We start from the raw sequence: 19,941 nt of genomic DNA, 5'->3' as shown, positions 1-19,941 counted from the left end.
AAGCTGGAGTTGTTGTGCCTCCAACTACAGCCTCCTCTATGAAACAGAATTAGATTTATTTATTTAGCTTTTATATAAAATTCTTCATTGAGATTAAGGATATTTTTCTGAAGTGCACTGTGGCCAAGACAGGCAGCAGAGGATTAAGTACCAGTGTTGATAAAATTTAACAGTAAGTCCATGTAGGGTTGTATTGATCCCTTAAAGGTGCAGTGTGTGATATTAAGCCTAGTAGCATTTAGCAGAACAAACTTGATAAAAATAAAACAAAGTATTGATTATTTGGCCTATCTAAATTAGTGTTTAATTACCTGAATATATAAAAATTGTTTACATTTTTATATTGACTTGGTACAAGCCTTTATTCATACATAGTGAGTCCCCTCCATGGAGACGGCCATCTTTGACTTCAACATCCTGCATGTTTCTACAGTACCACAGAAGGGAACAAATACCAAAAACCCATTTTTAAATTCCAGTAGTTGCCACAGTTACCAGATTGCAGCGTTGAATCTGATTGGTAGATATTTCTAATATTCCACAGTTTTAAACACTGCGCCTTTAAGTGTCGGGACGTTTCCACAGCGTAGTTTAACTTACAAAAACTTAAGTTAACCCATCATAAACGTACAAGCAAAATTAACTAAAATAACTTAATGGCTATGTACCCAAACAAATACTATTATTAAGTGAGTATTCAAAATTAGTTTGTAATCAGTCACCTTTAACATTTTGAGTTCTATTAACCTATCAGGGATTATAGTTTAACTTATATATTTTAACTTATGTCATACTCAAATGTATTATCTACCATTCCCACTACTTAACTTTGATGTAATCAGTTTGGACAAATAATTTGAGTATTTTTAACATATTTGTGTTTATAGTGTAGGCATGCCCAGCTCTGGGAGTAATCTGAGCTCGACAGGCAGGAGCTGTTGTAGTCCACTATTGGAGCTTGTTGGTGGAGAAAACTCATGAAGATGCCAGTTGGGTATGTGCAAAAACCTCTGCTCTGCCAAAAGAATCTTACAGTGTGGCTCTTTGGGTCCATTTAGAGTGATGTGAACGCTTAAAAGAATTCTGGTTGAGAACTCTCGCTTAAAAAGAGGGGGTCTTGGCCCGCTTCCAAACAAACCGTGGTGTGGTTTGTTTGAGGTGTGAAAACAAAGTGGACCAACTTGTGAACCAAAGGCATAAGGTAGCACAAAACGTAATAACTTCTGGATTTATACATGTGATTTAACCCCTTAACACCTGTTGTTGCATATTTAATACATACTTTTATGATACCTCTATCTAAGCAATATGCTCAATAAATAACTCAAAAAAACTTCTGAATACAATCTGATAAATGACAAAAATGCCCCAAAGTGGATTATCAGATACCAAAAACACCTAATGAATTAAATGAGATACTAAAAATATATTTGTTAAATTTTATGGAAATTTTGATTTTTTTTTAAATTTTAGTAGAAAGTTAAATGAACATTTCAGTTCCAAAAAATTTGAGTTTTCTGGCTATTATTTGTCTTTTCAGGCTTTAAGGGGTTAATACACTCAAATACATGTCAGTACCTCACTGTGTAGCCATAGCAACACATCATAGTCTCTTGCTCACATGTTGGCTCACCTTTTTCTTTGGCACCGATTAATTTGTCTCATTTTAAGAACGACATGCTGAACAGCTCGCTGCTTCACTGACTGCTCATAACACCACACAACAAAAGCAGAAGTCTCAAGACAGCTAAAACTGGGTGTTGTTTCAATATTCAAATGGACAAAAAAGACCGGCTGAAGGAGATGGACTTCCAGTTTTGTCTTCTTCTACCTCTCCTTTTCTTCTTTGCCGCTCTTTGTTTGGAAAGACAGTGCCACAAACTTATGGTTGGGTTTGTTTGACCAAAGGCAACGTGAATGCAAATGAAACCACATGAAAGTGCAACGGTGCTGCAATTTCCATTCCAAATCTGAGCTAATCACTACACTGGCGGCAGCCATTGCTAGCGGCTTCCAGGACAACTAATCCCTGCTCATAGGTCCCGCCTTGGTCTGTGTTTTTCGACCTGCCACAGTTGTTTCAGATTGGAGCTTTGCAATATAGATTTACCTGATGACAGACATGGAATCAGGCCAGTCAATCTGCTTATTTGGTTGCCACTTTTCTTTCTTCAAAGCCAAACTGAAATCAAATGAAGAGCCATGAGGGAGCAAAACAAAGACTCATCACTGATCTGAGCCAAATGATACAGATCTCTTAGAAGACAATCAAGTCTGGATGGACTTCGGCGTTAAAATTGGGCAAGGTCAGGGTTTACTGTGACAAACTGGACTGAACCAAACTGGACCAATTGGTGGAACCAGACCACTGGTGAGTGTTGTCTGACTTCACTTCTCTAAACTTGAGATGGAGGCTTTTAAACCCATGTCTGCCACAGTTCTCTGTGTGCTTTTTACACCTCTTTTTATCTGAATGTGTGACTTCATATTGTTTAGCTGGAGGCACAGGTAACAGCTGTAAAAGTATGCAAGCGTCTGGTTGGTGATGCTTACTGGTCTGCTCACTCTTGTTGGTTATTGTGGGTATTCAGGCCAGGAAATCTGGATCTGCAAACATGTCTGCTACTTACACTTCAATAACTCCCTCTGCCTCAGTGGTGAACAGTGTTGTGAACAGCCCCCAGCCTTAAAGTTCAGCTTCCACCATGCCATGTAGAGTGAACCCTGCTGAACCATGTGGTAGAGAGTGAACTACTCCATCTCCAGTTATCTGAACACATCAACACATAGCTGAAATTATAGATTTCCTCTGTGGTTTCCAGACTGTGGTTCCATGTTGTCTCATTTGATAGATGTCATGGTTTTCACTAAAGGAGATGATAAACAAACCACTGTGGAGCTAACTGGTTGTCAAAGTTGACAAATTTCCTATTGTTAAGAGATGTCTTTTTTGAGAAAAATTTTATTCATAAATAACTACTTTAACTCAAAAATGCTGCAGCTTGTCTGACACTCAGTATTAATGAAAACAATAACTTCTTGACCGAGTTGAAGGACGGAGTGAAATTCTCTCTTTGGCAGAGGTACAGTCCAATTGTTCAACATCAGCGTACCTCTAAATTTTCTCTACTAGCTCTCCAGGAGGGAACATGTGGTGTTTTTACTGGACATTTTGTTCCATGCCAGAAACTTTATTCTATTTCTACAATATCAAATCCTTTGTTTTTGTTAGTATGTCTAGCATATTTCTGCTGCAGCTCTGCAGCAGTGGAAATGGTAACGAAATGTGCTGTATTTTGGCTTCAGCTTACAACATAACAGTGTGAAATAAATTTTTATGAAACCACCGTTAGACTAAAGGTCATTATACAGGTAAAATAAAGAAGCCTGCTCTAAAGTACTTCCATATTTCTGCTGTATTATTCCCACAATACATGACAAGATTAATCCTTCTATTTTTTTTTGAGTAATAATAACTTTAATATATATTTCTTTTCTGCCATACAGACTCTGAATTTTCCATTAAAATGTGCACGTATCTAAGGATGCTTTTATTTGCGTTTTGCATGGTTCTCTAGAGCTGTTCTGAGTTCACACTGCAGTAGCATAAAGAGGGCAAAAGTGTGCACCAATGGTGGGTTTTTCTTTGTCACCCTTGCACCCATTTCTCCAGCCAGATGCAGTTGAATCCAAAGGTTTACACACAGTGCATTAAAAGACACATAACCTTTCTTTTCTTTCTCAATGTCTGACAATAAATATGACTGAACGTTTCTTGTTTGAGGTCAGTTAAGATTAGCAAAATATATCTATTTGCTAAATGATTTTAGAGGTTTTTTCAGCGACGAGGGGCAGTACTTTTGGGCGCAGCACAGCAGCAACAAGAGGCCGGTGCGACTATGGTGTAAGAGAATAGTGTGGATGCTGCTAAAGCGCCAGTTTTATCAGAACTTGACATTTCTTCATTTAAAGAAGAACAAAGAACAGCAGTGAATTGTTATCTTTTCAAAAACGACAAATGTCGTGTACTGACTTGTCTACAGACGTCATGATTAGCATGTTGCAGTTCTCTATGGAGTTCACTCCTCGGAAGCAGCTCACCTCAGTAGCAGCTGAGACGTCATGTGTTTTGTGGCTCTGATTGGCCCGTAAAGATGTGACAAAAGAATGTTCATCGTTAATTGACACCATCTAAGTTAAAGTTTGGTACACCTGTGGATGTATTTTACGGCACACCTCAAGCACACTGCTTCCTTGTGTGGCATCATGGGAAAATCCAAAGAAATCAGCCAAGATATCAGGAAGAGAATTGGGGACTTCCACAAGTCTGGTTCATCCTTGGGTCCAGTTTCCAGATGCCTGAAGGAGCCATGTTCATTGTTCAGACAGTTATACACAAGTGTAAACACCACAGGAATGTCCAGCCATCATACCGCTCCTGCTTTGGTGCCAAATGTGCAAATCAACCCAAGAACAAGCGCTAAAGACTGAAGATGCTGCTGAAGCTGGTAAGAGAGAGTCATCATCCACAGTGAAACCAGTCCTGACCCATATGGGCTGAAAGGCCAAGGCAACATAAAAAAGCCAGATTACAGTTTGCAAATGCACACAGAGGCAAAGGCCTTCATATTTGCTCTGATGAAAGTAAAATTGAACTGTTTGGCCTCAATGATCATCGTTACATTTGGAAGAAAAAGGGGGAAGCTTGCAAGCCTGAGAACACTGTCCCAACAGTGAAGTATGAGGGTGGCAGCATCATGTTGTGTGTGGGGGTGCTGAAGGAGGGACTGGTGCACTTCAGATGGCATCATGAGGAAAGAACATTATGTAGAAATATTGAAGCAAAATCTTAAACATAAGCCAGGAAATGGACAGTGACCCCAAGCATACTGCTAAATTACAGAGTGACTTAAAGATGACAACGTCACCTTTTCGAGTGGCCATCACAAAGCCCTGATCTCAGTCCTAGAGAACATTTGTGGAGAGAACTGAAGAGACGTGTGCAAGCAAACATGGCTCAGTTACACCACTTCTGTTAGGAGGAGTGGGCCAAAATACCAGCAAACCATTGTGAGGAGTTTTTGAAGGGATACCCAAAAATTTTCACCTGAGTCATTAGTTTAAAGGCAATGCTACCAAACGCTACAGAAATATATGTAAATCCTGACTTCTCTCTCATTATTCTGGCATTTGGCAAATACACTACGTTCCAAATTATTATGCCGTTTGGATTTGCAAATCATAAACTTTCAATTTGTTGATTTTCAATGAAACTCATGGATGGTATTATATCTCAGGGCTCTTTGGATCACTGACATCAGTCTCAGACACCTGTGATAATCAGTTTGCCAGGTGAGCCCAATTAAAGGATAACTACTTAAGAAGGACGTTCTCATTATTAAGCAGGCCACAGGTTTCAGCAATATGGGAAAGAAAAAGGATCTCTGCTGCCAAAAAGCCTCAAATAGTGCAATGCCTTGGACAAAGTATGAAAAATTAATATTTCAGGAAAACTTAAGTGTGATCATCGTACTGAGAAGAAATTTGTGGCTGATTCAGAGCACAGCTGGGTTCGTGCAGATGAAGACATAATGAGGAAGGTCTCTGCAAATAAAATTTGAATTGTGCTCTAAATGTTGATGACTTGAAAATTATACTGACTGTCATTTGCACCGTCTATTGAGGAAAATCAGAGGAAATGTCATTTGCATAACAATTTGGTCTGCGGTGTAGAAATAATTTTGGTAATCCTAACTGATATAAAACAGGAAAAGTTTAGTCTGATTTAATGTCCCACAATTAGAAAAATACGGTGATGTGAACCTCTGGTTTCAACTGTATATCCTACCAACAAAATAACTCATGGCTTGCTGTGGAGCAACAGAGAGGTCAGACATCGTTATCAACATTCAGGCAGATGAGCGGAGTCATCGAATGTTGGAAACCACACAAAATGAAGTTGTCAAACTCATGAATTAGAGCATGAATGAGAGGAGCCTACGGTTTAATGTGACAATGTTAACTGATGTTCTTCCTGAACGTTTCTGTTTAGTTTTCATAAAGAAGTATCTGATGAGTTTGTTGGACAAAGTATGACAAAATAGAGGTACTCATGGGTACTCTTTCCAATGTCAGCATCTGTTGCACCATCAGCAATCAAGCTCACAAGTTAAAGATCAGTTCAAAGCTAAAGGTCAGTGAGGTCATTCCTTAAACCGTCAGCAGAGAAACTGACAGCAGGATGCAGACCTGGACTGGAGATCTGGCATACTGGGCATTTCCCTAGTGCAGTGGTTCTCAACCTTTTCAGCCCATGACCCCCAAAATAAAGGTGTCAGAGACCGAGGACCCCCACTGTACCTGAAGGTGGTTGAACACGGCCATGAACATTCAAGAACAGTCATGTGGAGACAAGGCTGCCCATTAGGGGGGTAAAATGGGAGAGCTTCCTGGGGCCTAGCCAAACTGGGGGCCAGCAAAATCATGATCCATTGTAAAGTCAAGCTGTGGTGTTTTATATATTACCTGAATAATAACCACTCTTATCACAGAAACTATTTAATTTATTTGTGCAGTAAGTAGCCATCTTAAAAATGTTAATCCTTTTGTTAAAAAAAGAATTAAAATAAGTAAAAAAAAATGGCTAAAATGGGTTAAAAATGGCAAAAAATACTGGGTAAGGGACAAAATAGCCCAAAAAATGTCAAAAGTGGGTTAGAGTGGCAAAAACGGGCATATTAAATGGTAAAAGGGGACTAAAAAAGTGGCTGAAATGGTGTTAAAGTGGCAAAAATAGGTGGGAATTTGGTGAAATGGAATGAAAATTGACATAATCTGGCAAACAAGGGTTGACTGAGGCAGAAAAAGTCAGGGACTGGCAAAAATGGGCATACCAAATGGTGAAATGTGTCTTAAAAGTGGTAAAGAGGGGTTAATAGTGGCAATAATAGGTCAACAGAGCCTACAAGTGGCAAGATTTGGTTCAGAAGTGGCAAAAACAGGCAGAAAAAAGTGCTGGAAAGGATTTAACATTGACAAAAAATGGGTTTTCAGTGGCAAAAATGTGTTAAAATTGGTGGGGAAAAGTGATAAATTAGGGTTAAAATTTGGCAAAATTGGTGGAAAGTGGCAACAGTGTAATTCAACCATGTTCTTAGTAGTGGTGCTCCGATCGATCGGCCACCGATCATTATCGGCCGATTTCCGTGGAAAAGTACGTGATTGGCATATGCTGATCAATGCCTTTCATTGCCGATCACAAAAACCGATCACCTGTGGCTCATACTTTTTCAGCCTGCAGCCTGTGGAGACCCTGTGTGCAGTGTAGTGTTCCCCACCCCCTTTCCTTCACACTGCGCAGGCGCGCGGCGGCAAACCCAAACAAACATGTCTGCCGTGTGGAACTTTTATGCGATTTGTGAGAGTGATGTAAAGTTTGCATCCTGCAACACATGCCACGAAAAAAATACCTCGAGGGGGAAGCACGTTAAAAAGCTTCAACACGACGAATTTAATACGACATTTGAAGAACAAACACTTGGAGGAGTATGGTGAGTTTTCGAGGCTCACAGCAGAGAATGAAAAAAAGGCAGCGGGAGCACCAACAGTCAAACGGCAGCTAACGCAGCCCACGCTGGGCAACAATCGTCCATATGAGCGTGACAGTCAGAAGGCTAAGCAAATAACCCGAAAAATAATTGAATTCATCGGACTAGATGACCAGCCTTTCTCAGTGGTGGAAGACACCGGATTCCGCCGACTGCTCTCTCACCTGGAGCCCCGCTACGTGCTACCTGGACGGAAATATTTCACTGATGTAGCCCTGCCAGAGCTCCACCAGACAGTGTACTCTCACATCGAAAGTGTTCTCAAAGAAGGCATCTCATCCTCTGTAAGTTTCACGAGTGATATCTAGAGCTCGGACGTCAGTCCTGTGTCGATGTTGAGTTTAACAGCTCACTGGATTGATTCAGATTTTCAACTTCACAAAACCAAGTTTGGGGTGTATGGCGCACACCCTGCAGCTGGTCATCCATGATGCAGTGCTGTCACAGCGCAGTAAAAGTGACATTATTTCCACAGGGAGACGCATTGTGGGGCACTTCAGGCATTCTCCCTTAGCATATGCAAGACTTCAGAGTGTACAGAAACAACTCGGCCAGCCCACCAAAAGACTTCAACAAGATGTCAGCACTAGGTGGAACAGCACCTATTATATGCTCAACAGTCTCCTTGAGCAAAAACGGGCATTGGGAGTTTATGCAGCTGACTTTGATCTACCTGCTACCGTTACATCTTCCCAGTGGGAATTGATTGAAAACATAACTACCCTCCTGGAACCTTACCCTCTGTGATGGTTTTAAAGCGTCTCCTTGCCAAAGATACAGCAGCAGATCATGGTGTAAAGACAACTAAGGCCACATTGCTGGAAGCTGTCACCAAAAGATTTGCTGACATTGAAAAGGAGCCCCTCTACAGCTTGGCAACCATCATAGACCCAAGGTGAGAAAATGATCAGCAAAATAATAATGGAGAAAAAGCATTTACATATTCATAGTTAATGGCCTAATTATCAAGCACCCTGAAACAATGAGTTTCATGTGAAATTAATGTAATTCCCCCCATTCAAGGTACAAAGACAGATTTTATTCTGAAGGACTCAAGACCAAAACACATGGACTGCTTCTTGGTCTGATGACAGAGGCCACCCAGAGGGACTCAAACCAAGAACCTGAAGCCAACAACACAGGCCAGCCAGCAGAGAAAGTGCCACGACCTGGATCCTTGTCTTCAATGTTTGGTGAAATCCTAGCGGAAGAAACCCTGCAGCAGGCTCATGCCGACAGTGCAGCACCATCAGAGATGATCATCTACCTCTCAGAGCCACCCATCTCTCGGAGTGCATCACCACTGGAGTACTGGAAAACTAATAAGGAACGCTTTCCGGACCTTGCTAGAGTAGCAAGAGCCTACTTGTCTGCACCCTGCACAAGTGTGGAGAGTGAGCGCTTATTCAGTGCTGCATCCAACATTGTGGATGAACACAGGAATAGACTCATGACTGAAAAAGCAGAGATGCTGCTCTTTATTAAAAAGAATCTTCCCACAATGCTTACTAACAAGTCATAGGCATTTAGCCTATGCACCGCTGTTCAGCATTTTTTCCTTGTCAAAAGCAAATGCACTTTAATTTCACTTGTGCTGTTTTTCTGTTTCAAGGTCTGTTAGACCATATTAATGTTATTATTTAATAAGAAAATAGGCAGATTTTATTTTACATACTAAACAACAGACCCATTACTTTTTTTTTTTATAAATCTAAGAAATGGTAAATGCTGAGTTTGTTGCCCATGCACAAGACAATAAGTCAAGTTCCCAGGTATTTTCAATTTAGGGACTTATTTAATAGTTTATTTGAATGTAGCCTGTATTTGACTTTAAATGTATCTTTCTTTACTTCACATTACGTGATCCAGGCAGTGTTTTGAGATATGTGGCTTTTTGTTTATTTGACTTTTTGCACTATTTAGCCTGTTGAGAGTCCTGATTATTTCAATCTGTTTAAGATTGTGTTTCTGAAAGCAGGTAAATTTAAGCATTTTTCAGTTGTCCTTTTGACTGAATAGTTGTTGCATTGTGCCTGCAAGGGTTTTGTATTTACTCTCTTGAAAAAGTTAGTAAAATATGTTTGTCTAAATTAAGGTGATCTTATGGTTCCTTTTTTCAGATCATATAGCCAATACCACTCACCATAAATAAATTGAAAAATTTACAGTTAATCCATGTGATCGGTATCGGCAGTGATCGGCAGATCTCACTCATGGATGATCGGTATCGAAATCGGGAGCATAAAACCCTGATCGGAGCACCCCTAGTTCTTAGTTGTTTTAAGGCATATGGAGACCCCTTCCCAGTGTCTCGCGACCCCAAATGGAGTCCTGACCCCAAGATTGAGAGCCCCTGCCCTAGTGGACATACTTCAGGGCTGCATGGTTCAGTTAGATCTGAACTTCAGAAACATCATTCTTACGTTAGTGAATGTATGAAGCATCTGTTAGCAGGCAGGCAGCCTACAGTTCCTGCTGTTACAGAGCGATCGCTAGCTTAAAGTCAGCTGGAACACAAAACCAACACTAAATTTTGGCTTTTTATTTATTTGAAGCACAAAACACAACACAGCAGTGTTTAAGCACTCTGTTACAGCTGTTTTCCAATCTACTGACATTCAGTCTTTGGGCTTGTTTTCATCTAAATGGGCTTGTGGTTGCTATGGAGAGCAGGAAGTGCTCCTGTAGAACAGTAGAATTCTAGAACTCTCTTTCATTGCAAGGGCGTTCTAGAATTCTAGAATGTGTGAAGATTCCGTCCATTGATCTATGACAGTCTCAGGCCGGACAAAGTCATTGTCTTGATTTAGTCTGCCGCGTCAAGTCACTGTGTTTGAACGTCGTTGAACTTACGAAAATGCTTCGTTCTAACTTCAACTTTGGCTCCCAGGAGCGAATTCTTATTCCTGCTCATGTTCCTGGAGCCATCGTGACTGGTTCTGAACTCCAGCAAACCAGAAAGAGGAAAGCTCCCAAGGAAGCAGAGAGGCAAACCATGAAAAGGAAGAAGATCCCTGTGCCTTCAGAGAATGTCTCTGGGGTGAAGAGGAAATGCCTCGAAGACAAGAAAAAGCCAAGAAAGAGATTAAGAATCTCTGAACAGGAGAAAGCCACTGGATCCTTAGAGACGAGGGAGACCGCCACGGTAACGTCCTCCAGTAAAGAAGACTTGGAAGAAAAATACTTTCAGTTGGACTCACTGGGAGAGGGAGGCTTTGGTTCCGTGTATGCCGGCTACAGGAAAAAGGATTTCATCCCTGTGGCCATCAAGCATATCCCAAAGGACAAAGTCAAGAATTACATGGGTTCGATTCCTCAAGAGGTGGCTATAATGCAGAAATTAACCTCTAGACAAGAGGTCGGGCAATCCGCTGCCATTTCCCTCCTGGACTACTGCGACCTGAAAGATGAGCTCATCCTGGTCCTAGAGCGCCCGATCCCTGCAATGGACCTGTATGATTACATGGAGGGCAGAGGCGAGCCCCTAAACGAGGAGGAGAGCCGGCAGATGTTGAAGCAGCTGGTTGATGCGGCTTTGGAGCTCCAGTCAAAGAAGGTGTTCCACAGAGACATCAAGACAGAGAACATCCTGCTGGAAACCGGCTCTGACGTCCCGCGGCTCAGGCTCATCGATTTTGGCCTGAGCTGCTTCTCAAAGAGGTCGTCAAAGTACCGGATCTTCTGTGGTACTCCTGCACATGCGCCTCCAGAGTTCGACCGACACGGCACTTACAGGGCCGACCCCACCACGGTGTGGCAGATGGGGGTGGTCCTCTACGACCTGTTGCACTGGGGCAAGAATGACTTTCGCACCTCCAAATTTCTCAGGGGTGAAATATCTATCCGTGCAGATTTACCTCCAGGCTGCAAGGACTTCCTGAGGCGCTGCTTAAGAACAAACCCCAAGCGGCGTCCCTCGCTGGAGGAGCTGCGCCTCCATCCCTGGCTGGCATAAAGTCAGTCCAGAGACTTTCCTCAACTGTAAATGTTTAATAAAGCTGAAACCCTTGTGGTTCGCAACCTGAAATAAACAGTGAACTTCTTTAAACAAAAGGTCATGAATCTGCAAATGCAGAGATCTCTAAGACAACAAAAATGTCATGTTTGGTCTTAAGCTGAATCCTCAGATCTTTACATGTGTGTTTGTCTATTCAAATGTTATTCAAAAAATTCTGTAATGCATAAAATTAAAAATCATTTTAACATTTCCAATATGTTTATATGGATTGACTCTACCAGCAAAGTCTGTCTATAAAGCAGAGGAAGGAGTGGAGACGGCAATAGCATGAGTGTAAATGGCCACAAATATGTTTTAACAATTTAGAAACTGGATGTGTATTTATGCAGATATTTAACACAAAAGTTATACTAAAGGTCATATATATAACACTGGTGTGTTTTGGGCTTTAAAGGGATATTTCAGTGTTTTTAAAATTTGGTTGTATGATGTACCTATCAGAGGAGGTGGCATTAGCCTCCAGTGATTTTAGTGAGCATTGCTCCTTTAAGAAGGACTCTACCAGCCAGGAAGCCAGGCTGAACAGTGTAATAGATGGCTACAGTTTCTGCTCAGGAAGACGCACTATTGAAAACTTTAGCAGCATTTTATTTCTTATCCAGAAATCCTCTGTGCATTATTTATTTTGGAGTGCAGGCTTTGGCGACCAGATATAACGACAAAACACAGAGGCTTTCTGGGTATACAGTAAAATGCTTCAAAAGGTTTTGATACTGCGTAGTTTGAACCAACACTGTTTTGTGGTGACCTGGCATGCCAGATGGATGTGTTTTACACATCCATCTGGTAAACCACTCATCAGGGTATCTACAGGTTTCAGCAAGTCAAATTTAAGACTTTTTAAGACCTTTTTAATGCCACCTTAATTTAAGACCAAAAACACTACAAATATAGGCGATGGTTGTAAGACCGGTGCTTGACCACTGTGTTTAAAATCCACAAAACGTCCGATTTCAGTGTTGGTGTCGCACCAAATGCTGCTCTCAGGTCAGTGCTAGTAGCAGCTGGGACCGTTGCCTGCAGCGCTGGCTCAGGGGCAGAGACGCAAAACTGTGATACGGCTGGGGTCTGTTTGTGGCTCCTGGCAGCGGTTTTGTGCTTTTTGAACTGCATGTGGCTTTCGCCAGCCTTAACCCCCATGGTGCCGAGCTTGAAGCATGGCTGACAGTGAAAAAAATCCTGAGCCTGAACTTTTTCCTTTGTGGGGGGACGTATACATAGGAAGGCCAATAGTGGCAAAAGTACTGGATCTGACTGCAATATGGTAAAAGTTAATGGTCACAATGTTATGGGGGCATGTGGGGCTTCTTCTAGCTGTTGTACAATAACATTTGATTAGCAACCATTCATTAAAGCAGGGCTGCACGTTAACTCTTTTTGCCCATAGCACTGGTGCTACAGAGGTTGACAATCTTTTAGCACAGAACCAAAAACCTTTAGCACAATATATAATGCTTGTTACAGCTCTAAAACCAACATTTAACCAAAATATATGCTTAGTAAGTGGATGCACTTGAAAAACAAAACGAATACAGCCTAAATTACAGCTCTCATTAATGTCTACCAAAGCAAACAGCCAATCACAGAGAATAGAGATGCGTCATTCACCATTTTTTAAACTTTCGGCAGGACCAACAGACAGCTTAAGTCTTTTTCTGTGTTCATCCTGTTTACTCAAACATTAGTGTATTCTAGAGACTGAAGTTTGTTTATTTGTTCATCATTAAACTGTGTTTCAAGGACTGAAGTGTTAGGTCTATGCATTTATATATTTGTATTGATCGGCTAAGTTTAATTTGTAAATATCCCCATATTGCATAAACCCCAATATTGTGCATTCCTAGTCAAGGTAAAAAAATAGAGTAGTTTTATGTTGTTATGTGGGTCTTTTTGATGGATTTCTTGCAGGCCAATTCAAAAGGACCAAGGGCCACAGTTGGCCCATGGGCCATACTTTGGACACCCCTTATAAATTAACTGATACTCAGAGTAATTAAAAAAAAAACATGTCTAACATTATCAAAAATTCATTAAACACTGTTAGAGTCTGGTCCATATTTTATTATCACACTGGGGTCTGATGTTTATAAAACTGATGTAAATGAACAGATCCTTCTTTTCTCTGTAACAGTGTAATGATAACAACAGTAGCCTACTACTGGAGTTAAATGGCAAGTAAAACAAAAAATCTATCGGCAAAAAACGTGTTTCTACTAGCTTATTTCTCCGTTAGCCTCGTGCTCTCCAATTACGCACGCATGGCAGCAGTGAGTTGGCCGTCAGTGAGAGGACAGAGTGCTCAGTGTGCACTAACTGCTGATTAAACGTTAATATATAAAACGATACATTTTCTCTTCACTAATATCGTAGCTGTTGTGTGGTTAACAAGCTATCACGCGTCTGAATGTAGCACGCAGGTCAGATATGACACCAGCTTCGAAAACGGACGTCATCCAGGCAACTCTCGATAAACTTACCCATAATTGCAGACTAGCTAGCAAGCATGCAGATAACCATTTATATCAGCAGCTAGTAACAAACTAGCCTCTCTCTATATAAGAATAATGTTATACAAGTAGCGTATGTCTGTCTGTGAATAGTTGTGTGCATCTGGGCGGGTGGGGTGAGCGAGAGTGAGAGTGAGAGAGCGGTAGACCACTCTCCCCTACGGTTGGGGTGTTGAAGCAGGGTTTAAAAGGGTTTAAAAATAAGAAAAAAAAAAAACAAGAACATTAAATAGTCCTGCCCCGACAAATTTAAGACCTTGAGTAATGTATTTAAGACCAGCACATAAAATTTGTAATTAATTTAAGACCTTTTAAGGCCTTAATTTTAGATACATGAATTTAAGACTTTTTAAGACTTTTTAAGGATGCGCGGACAAACTGACTCATAGTTAGCGTTTGGGGAAGGGCAGAGCCTTTGAAAAAAAAAACCCTCAGAGTGTGATTGGATGAACGTTCTGGCTGTCACATCTTTACGGGCCAATCAGAGCAACAAAAGACGTGACATAGCTGCTACCAAAGGAGTAAACTCCAGAGAGAACTGCATAATGCAAACCATGGCAACTGTAGACATGTCAGTACATGACATTTGTCGTTTTTGAGAAGAAAACAATTCTCTGCTGTTCTTCGTTTTCTCTTTAACGAAGAAATGTTGTCAAGGTCTGATAAAACTGGGCTTTAGAAGCATCCATGCTAATGTCTTCCGCCATAATTGCCCCTGCCTCTTGTTAATGCTTGCTTATGTCACAACTGTGCGGCACCCGAAAATACTGCTTGGAAGTTGCTAAAAAGGGTTGGATGCAAAAAATTGCATTAAAGTGGCAAATAGCAGTTGAAAGTAGTATAACAGTTTTAAAGTGGCTAAAAATGGCAAATATCTAATCTTGCAAAGCAGATGGATACGCCCCTTGTTTCTCACTGGCGAATCCATCTTGTTAAGCTCCTGTCTGAACTGTTTGGGCCCAGTTAGAAAGTGACAGGACCAATCAGCAACAAGGGGCAGTTTTTCAGGCATGGCTGAGTCGTGACATTAGCAAGCAGCAACAAGAGGCCAGTGCAATCATGGCGGAAGATATTAGCGTGGATGCTGCTAAAGCGCCAGTTTTATCAGAACTTGACGACATTTCTTCATTAAAAGAAGAACAAAGAAGAGCATTGAGTTGTTTTCTTTTCAAAAAACGACAAAAGTTGAGTACTTACATGTCAATAGTCCCTGTGTTTCGCGTTATTCCTCAGTAGCTGCGCATGCGCAGCTCGATAGCTGCTGCATCACGTGTTTTGTTGCTCTTATTGGCCCGTAGAGATGTGACGAACAGAACGTTCATCCAGTCATGTTTCTTAAACGTTTCCTATTGAAGCTTTCCCACATGGACGTGTGAAACAAATCCATCTGACGTGTCAGGTTAGCAAATATTGGTAAAAAGAAGAAATTGGCTAAAAGCGCCAAAAAGCTGTTAAAAGTGTCAAACAAGAGAAAGAGTTACATAAATTAGTTTTAAAAAAGTGGCTAAAAAACAGCAAAAAAGGAAGTTAAGTGGAAAAAATAGGTAAAAGTGGCAAAATAGTTCATAAAGAGGCAAAATGGGTTTTGAGGGCAATAGGAAGTGGCGAAATGTGTTGCAATAAAGAGGAAAGGAACAGGTCAAACCTAGCAGAACAGTGGCAGAAACTGGGTTAAAATCAGCAGAAATGGGTTAAAGTGGCAACAACGTTGGCAAAAATTGGTTGCAAAGTGGTGACGTGGTTAACAAGTAGTACAAATAAATAATTTCTCAGTCAGAACCTGAAAATTATTTGACATACTTTTCAGCTCCAAAATGAAGTCACTGTTAGCCAGGACAATTAGACATAACAGAAAACGTTCTGTGTTTTAACCATGTTGTGACCATGGCAACCACTGACACTTTCAGCTGAAAAGTCACCAGTTAGCATGGTCACTTGTTAAAACATAACACCTGCTCTCTAACAGCACCATCAACATTGAAGGCTTTAGATTAATGATCGTTTTTTTCCACTGACAAGTTTCTGATAAAAATGCTTCCTGCTTGAGCCCACACATTTTATTCATATATATATAATTTGCACACTATGCACAAATGACTATATTCCTTGTTACAACTGGGATTAAATGACAACAACCCACTTCAGATATACTATAAGAAGATTATTTTGAGCACATTTTATTAAGCATTTTTATTCAAACGATAATTTAAGCCCTGTAGTGCACAGTAGACTGTAGCTGGTGCTAAACTGTCACCGCTTTATAAGAATTTGGTTTAAATTGAAAAATCAATCCTGAATCGAATCATGACCCCTAGAACTGGAATTGAATCACACTGTGAGATACTTTAAAATTCACATCTCTACTACTGCAGCTTATTTCTATATTCACATATATTCAACTGAACCTGGCCAAAGAGAGAATATCCTTTAGTCTGAAACAACTTCTTGAAATGATCCAGGCATGATAGAACACTAGATCAGGAAACCTATGGAAGCCCTATATAAGAATCCTCATGTTTTCATTACTATAGTTTCGTCATTTTTCGTCATCATAGAAGAACAAAATAAAAAAGTATGGATGTTTGTTTTAAAAGTGCTTTATTAGTAGAGCAACACTGCTGTGTTTTAGAAAGTAGATATGATGCCCTAACCCTCAGTCTTTTACTACTGATGTTGACTGTAAACTTGGAGTCACCGTCACATTCCTGCCCCCACTTTATCCCCAAGTTACCCCCCAAGTGTTCCTGCTCTGTAAGCAATTAAGAATAATTTATTCTCCCAGTTGATTCAAGCCATATTGATATTTCCTCTCCGTGTCCTCTGGATGAATGGGAGGAGGGGAAAAAACACAAGCTTAAAGGTTGTAAACATGAAGAGGATCTGGTTGAGAGATAATTGCAGCAATTTCCATGATTCAGTCACAGCAGAGCATGCCGATAACGCCCGTGAACTCTGCTGCAGAATGACGACACGGAGTGATGCAGAGGAGAGCTGAGGTTTGAGCAGAAAGTCTCTCTGATAAGAAGTAAACAAAATGAACCCATAGAGGAACAGCGGCAGTCCTGTATTTCTCTAAAGCAGTCTTCAACAGGAGCCAGGATTTTACTTTTTCATCCCCACAGCTCTTTGAAGCTCTAATCTCCAGAGTCCTTTTAGGTCACTGCTTGTGCTGCGGTTACAGTGAAGCAAACATTCACTGTGAAACTGCCTGGACTCTGAAATACAAACTTTACCTAGTGAAGTAGTCTCAGTGCTGGCTTAGCTCTGTCTGCACTTTATTTATAATGGTTTTTGTCAAACTTATATTAGAAACAGCAGAACAACAGCTGTTATACTCTTCTACTGCAGCGACTGCGGCTACTTTGTCATTGTTGTAACTGTACATGTACATTATGTCAACTACATGGCCTCTAATGCTGTCATTACAACAATAAGGCTGCTACTGACTCTACTGTTATTGCTACAGTGCATTCAAAAAGAGTTTAGATACCTTCACTTTTTAAAATTGTGTTATGTTACTGATCAAAACTCTGTACCCCATAATGAAAAATCTATTAAAAAGAAAAAAACTGAAATATCACATCCACATAAGAATTTAAACCCTTTACTCTGTCCTTAGTTGAAGCACCTTTGGCAGCAATTACAGCTTTGAGTCTGTCTGAGTATGACGCAGCAAGCTTTTCACACATAGATTGGGGGATTTTTCCTCCTTGCAAGTCCTCTCAAGCTCAGTGGGGACCATTGTGGTCAACCATTTTCAGGTCTTTCCAGAGAAGTTTGATAGGGTTCAAGTCAGGACTCAGTCTGGGCCTTTCTATGACAATCACAGGGTTATCCCTGAGCCACCTCTGTGCTGTCTTGGCTGTGTGCTTAGGTCAATGACCAGTATCCGGGTTTTGTAAAACCTGGGACAGCTGGCAGCTATAGACTACCCATGTAGGTGCAACTTTGCTAAAACTATTTATTTAGCAGATACAGATACTATTTTTTTAGATACTTTGAAGTATGTTGGATGTGTGGCAGGGCGACAGCTGTCTCTCTCCCAGAGAGAGCGAGTGACGACCAGGCTCCGGTGTCTGCAGCAGATCAGTCAGCAGATTAGAATGACCTGACTGCAGGTTTGTGTCTAAACGTGCTCATATTTAGATGATTGGTGTACTGAAGAGTTTACCTTTTCAGCCATTAATGAAATGTGAGTGTAGTTCACTGTGGAGATGGAAGCGGACTGCTCACGCTACAAGTTACCGAGAGTTACGAGGTAAAGCACTCAGTAGCTGTATACACTGTGCAACTTCAAGCCGACCATACAACAATTGAGGCAGAATATCAACTCATACTGTGCGACTGAATCTCTTACGGCGCATAACCATTGCGCTCTAGTTGTGTGCTCACACTGTACGAGTGAAGTAGGGGTGGACTGTGACAGAAATCTGCAGAATTCCCTTTTTAAAAAGTCTCACATACTGAAGGTGAAGTGTTTCCAGTCACCCCCCCCCCATTTCTCCAACTTTCTCTCTCTCCTGCTACCTCTCTCTATCCCACACACACAAACAGCATCACCATTCGTGTCAGCTGCAGATACGTGGATAGGAATATTTCCTGCTGGTGTTTTTCCTTTATCATAGCAGGGGTGAAGAGGCATCAGAAAGTCATTCCAGCTGTTGTCATGGTAATTTAGAACATTGTCTGATGTCGGGTCGTAGTCGGGCTGTGGTCGGTCGTTGTACCCCCTTGTACACAGCACAGCAAATGACTTCAAAGTGAGTCAGGTGACTCAAAATTCGTGGCTGAATCGGAGGAAAATCGCACAGTGTATACACGGTCCATCAAAACATCCCAGGCCTTAAAAAAAGATACGATAACTCCTCCGGTATTCTTTGCAAAGTTGAAGCTTGAGCTACCCGTGTTTTCACATCCCGCTTTTATTCTCAAACTGTTTGCAGATCAGTTATTTAATGAATTAATTTACTCGCTTGATATCTGGGTTCTTTCTTAGAGTCTTGGCTAAATTTTCTTGGTGATTGATAATAATTATAATCACCTCATAATTATAAGAATTGGAACATTACTGGATATCAGGTCCCAATATAATTCACAGTTGTAGTTTTTTTTCTCAGATCTTAATAAAGCCTTGGTTGGTGTTGTAAATAAAAGATCAGATGCCTGTGCAGATGATGCAGTGATCAGAAACCAGAATACTAGTATTTCTCTTGTATACAAGGAAATGAATAACCAGGTTTTTTCGTGCGCTTTAAACACAGTATCCTGAATATGATTAAAACCCGGATACGACTCATAACTGGGATACTAAAGTTCATGTAAGAACAGTTGTTGTCATGAAAAAAGGTGAACTTCCAGCCCATTCTGAAGTCCTGAGTGCTACATGACAGGTTTCCATTAAGGATATCTCTGTACTTTGCTCAGTTCAGCTTTCCCTCAACCCTGACTGGTCTCCCAGTCCCTGCTGCTGAAAAGCACCCCCACAGCATGATGCTGCCACCACTGTGCTTCACTGTTGGGATGATATTGGGCAGGTGGTAAGCAGTGCCTGGTTTCCTGCAAACATAACATTTAGAATTAAGGCCAAACAGTTCAATCTTGGTTTAATCAGTCCAGAGAATCTTGTTTCTCACAGTCTGTGAGTCCTTCAAGTACTTTTTTGCAAACTGCAAATTGTTCCAGCTAACAGTAATGAAGAAATAATGGGGATTTCATGCTAATAGAAGCTCTGAAGATTTAGCTTAGGGTGGACATCAACATCATAACAGAACTGGATTGTTTCCACCAAACATTAAGTGAGCAAAATTCT

The 19,941-nt window shown here is 40.9% G+C and overlaps 1 protein-coding gene across 1 annotated transcript; it reads left to right on the top strand.

The window, feature by feature from the left end:
- The first annotated feature begins 10,464 nt into the window (after positions 1-10,464).
- Positions 10,465-11,562, top strand: LOC121516151 (serine/threonine-protein kinase pim-1-like). The gene has a single exon (XM_041797250.1). The coding sequence runs from the start codon at positions 10,465-10,467 to the stop codon at positions 11,560-11,562; it is 1,098 nt and encodes a 365-aa protein (XP_041653184.1).
- Positions 11,563-19,941: the final 8,379 nt, after the last annotated feature.

This window comes from Cheilinus undulatus, linkage group 10, assembly GCF_018320785.1.
Source record: "Cheilinus undulatus linkage group 10, ASM1832078v1, whole genome shotgun sequence".
Taxonomy (NCBI): domain Eukaryota; kingdom Metazoa; phylum Chordata; class Actinopteri; order Labriformes; family Labridae; genus Cheilinus; species Cheilinus undulatus.
The sequence above is the reverse complement of the archived record's forward strand: the minus strand, read 5'-3'. Positions and strand labels throughout refer to the sequence as shown.

Coding starts and splice junctions, on each gene's coding strand:
- LOC121516151 (XM_041797250.1), top strand. CDS start 10,465: ATGCTTCGTTCTAACTTCAACTTTGGCTCCCAGGAGCGAATTCTTATT.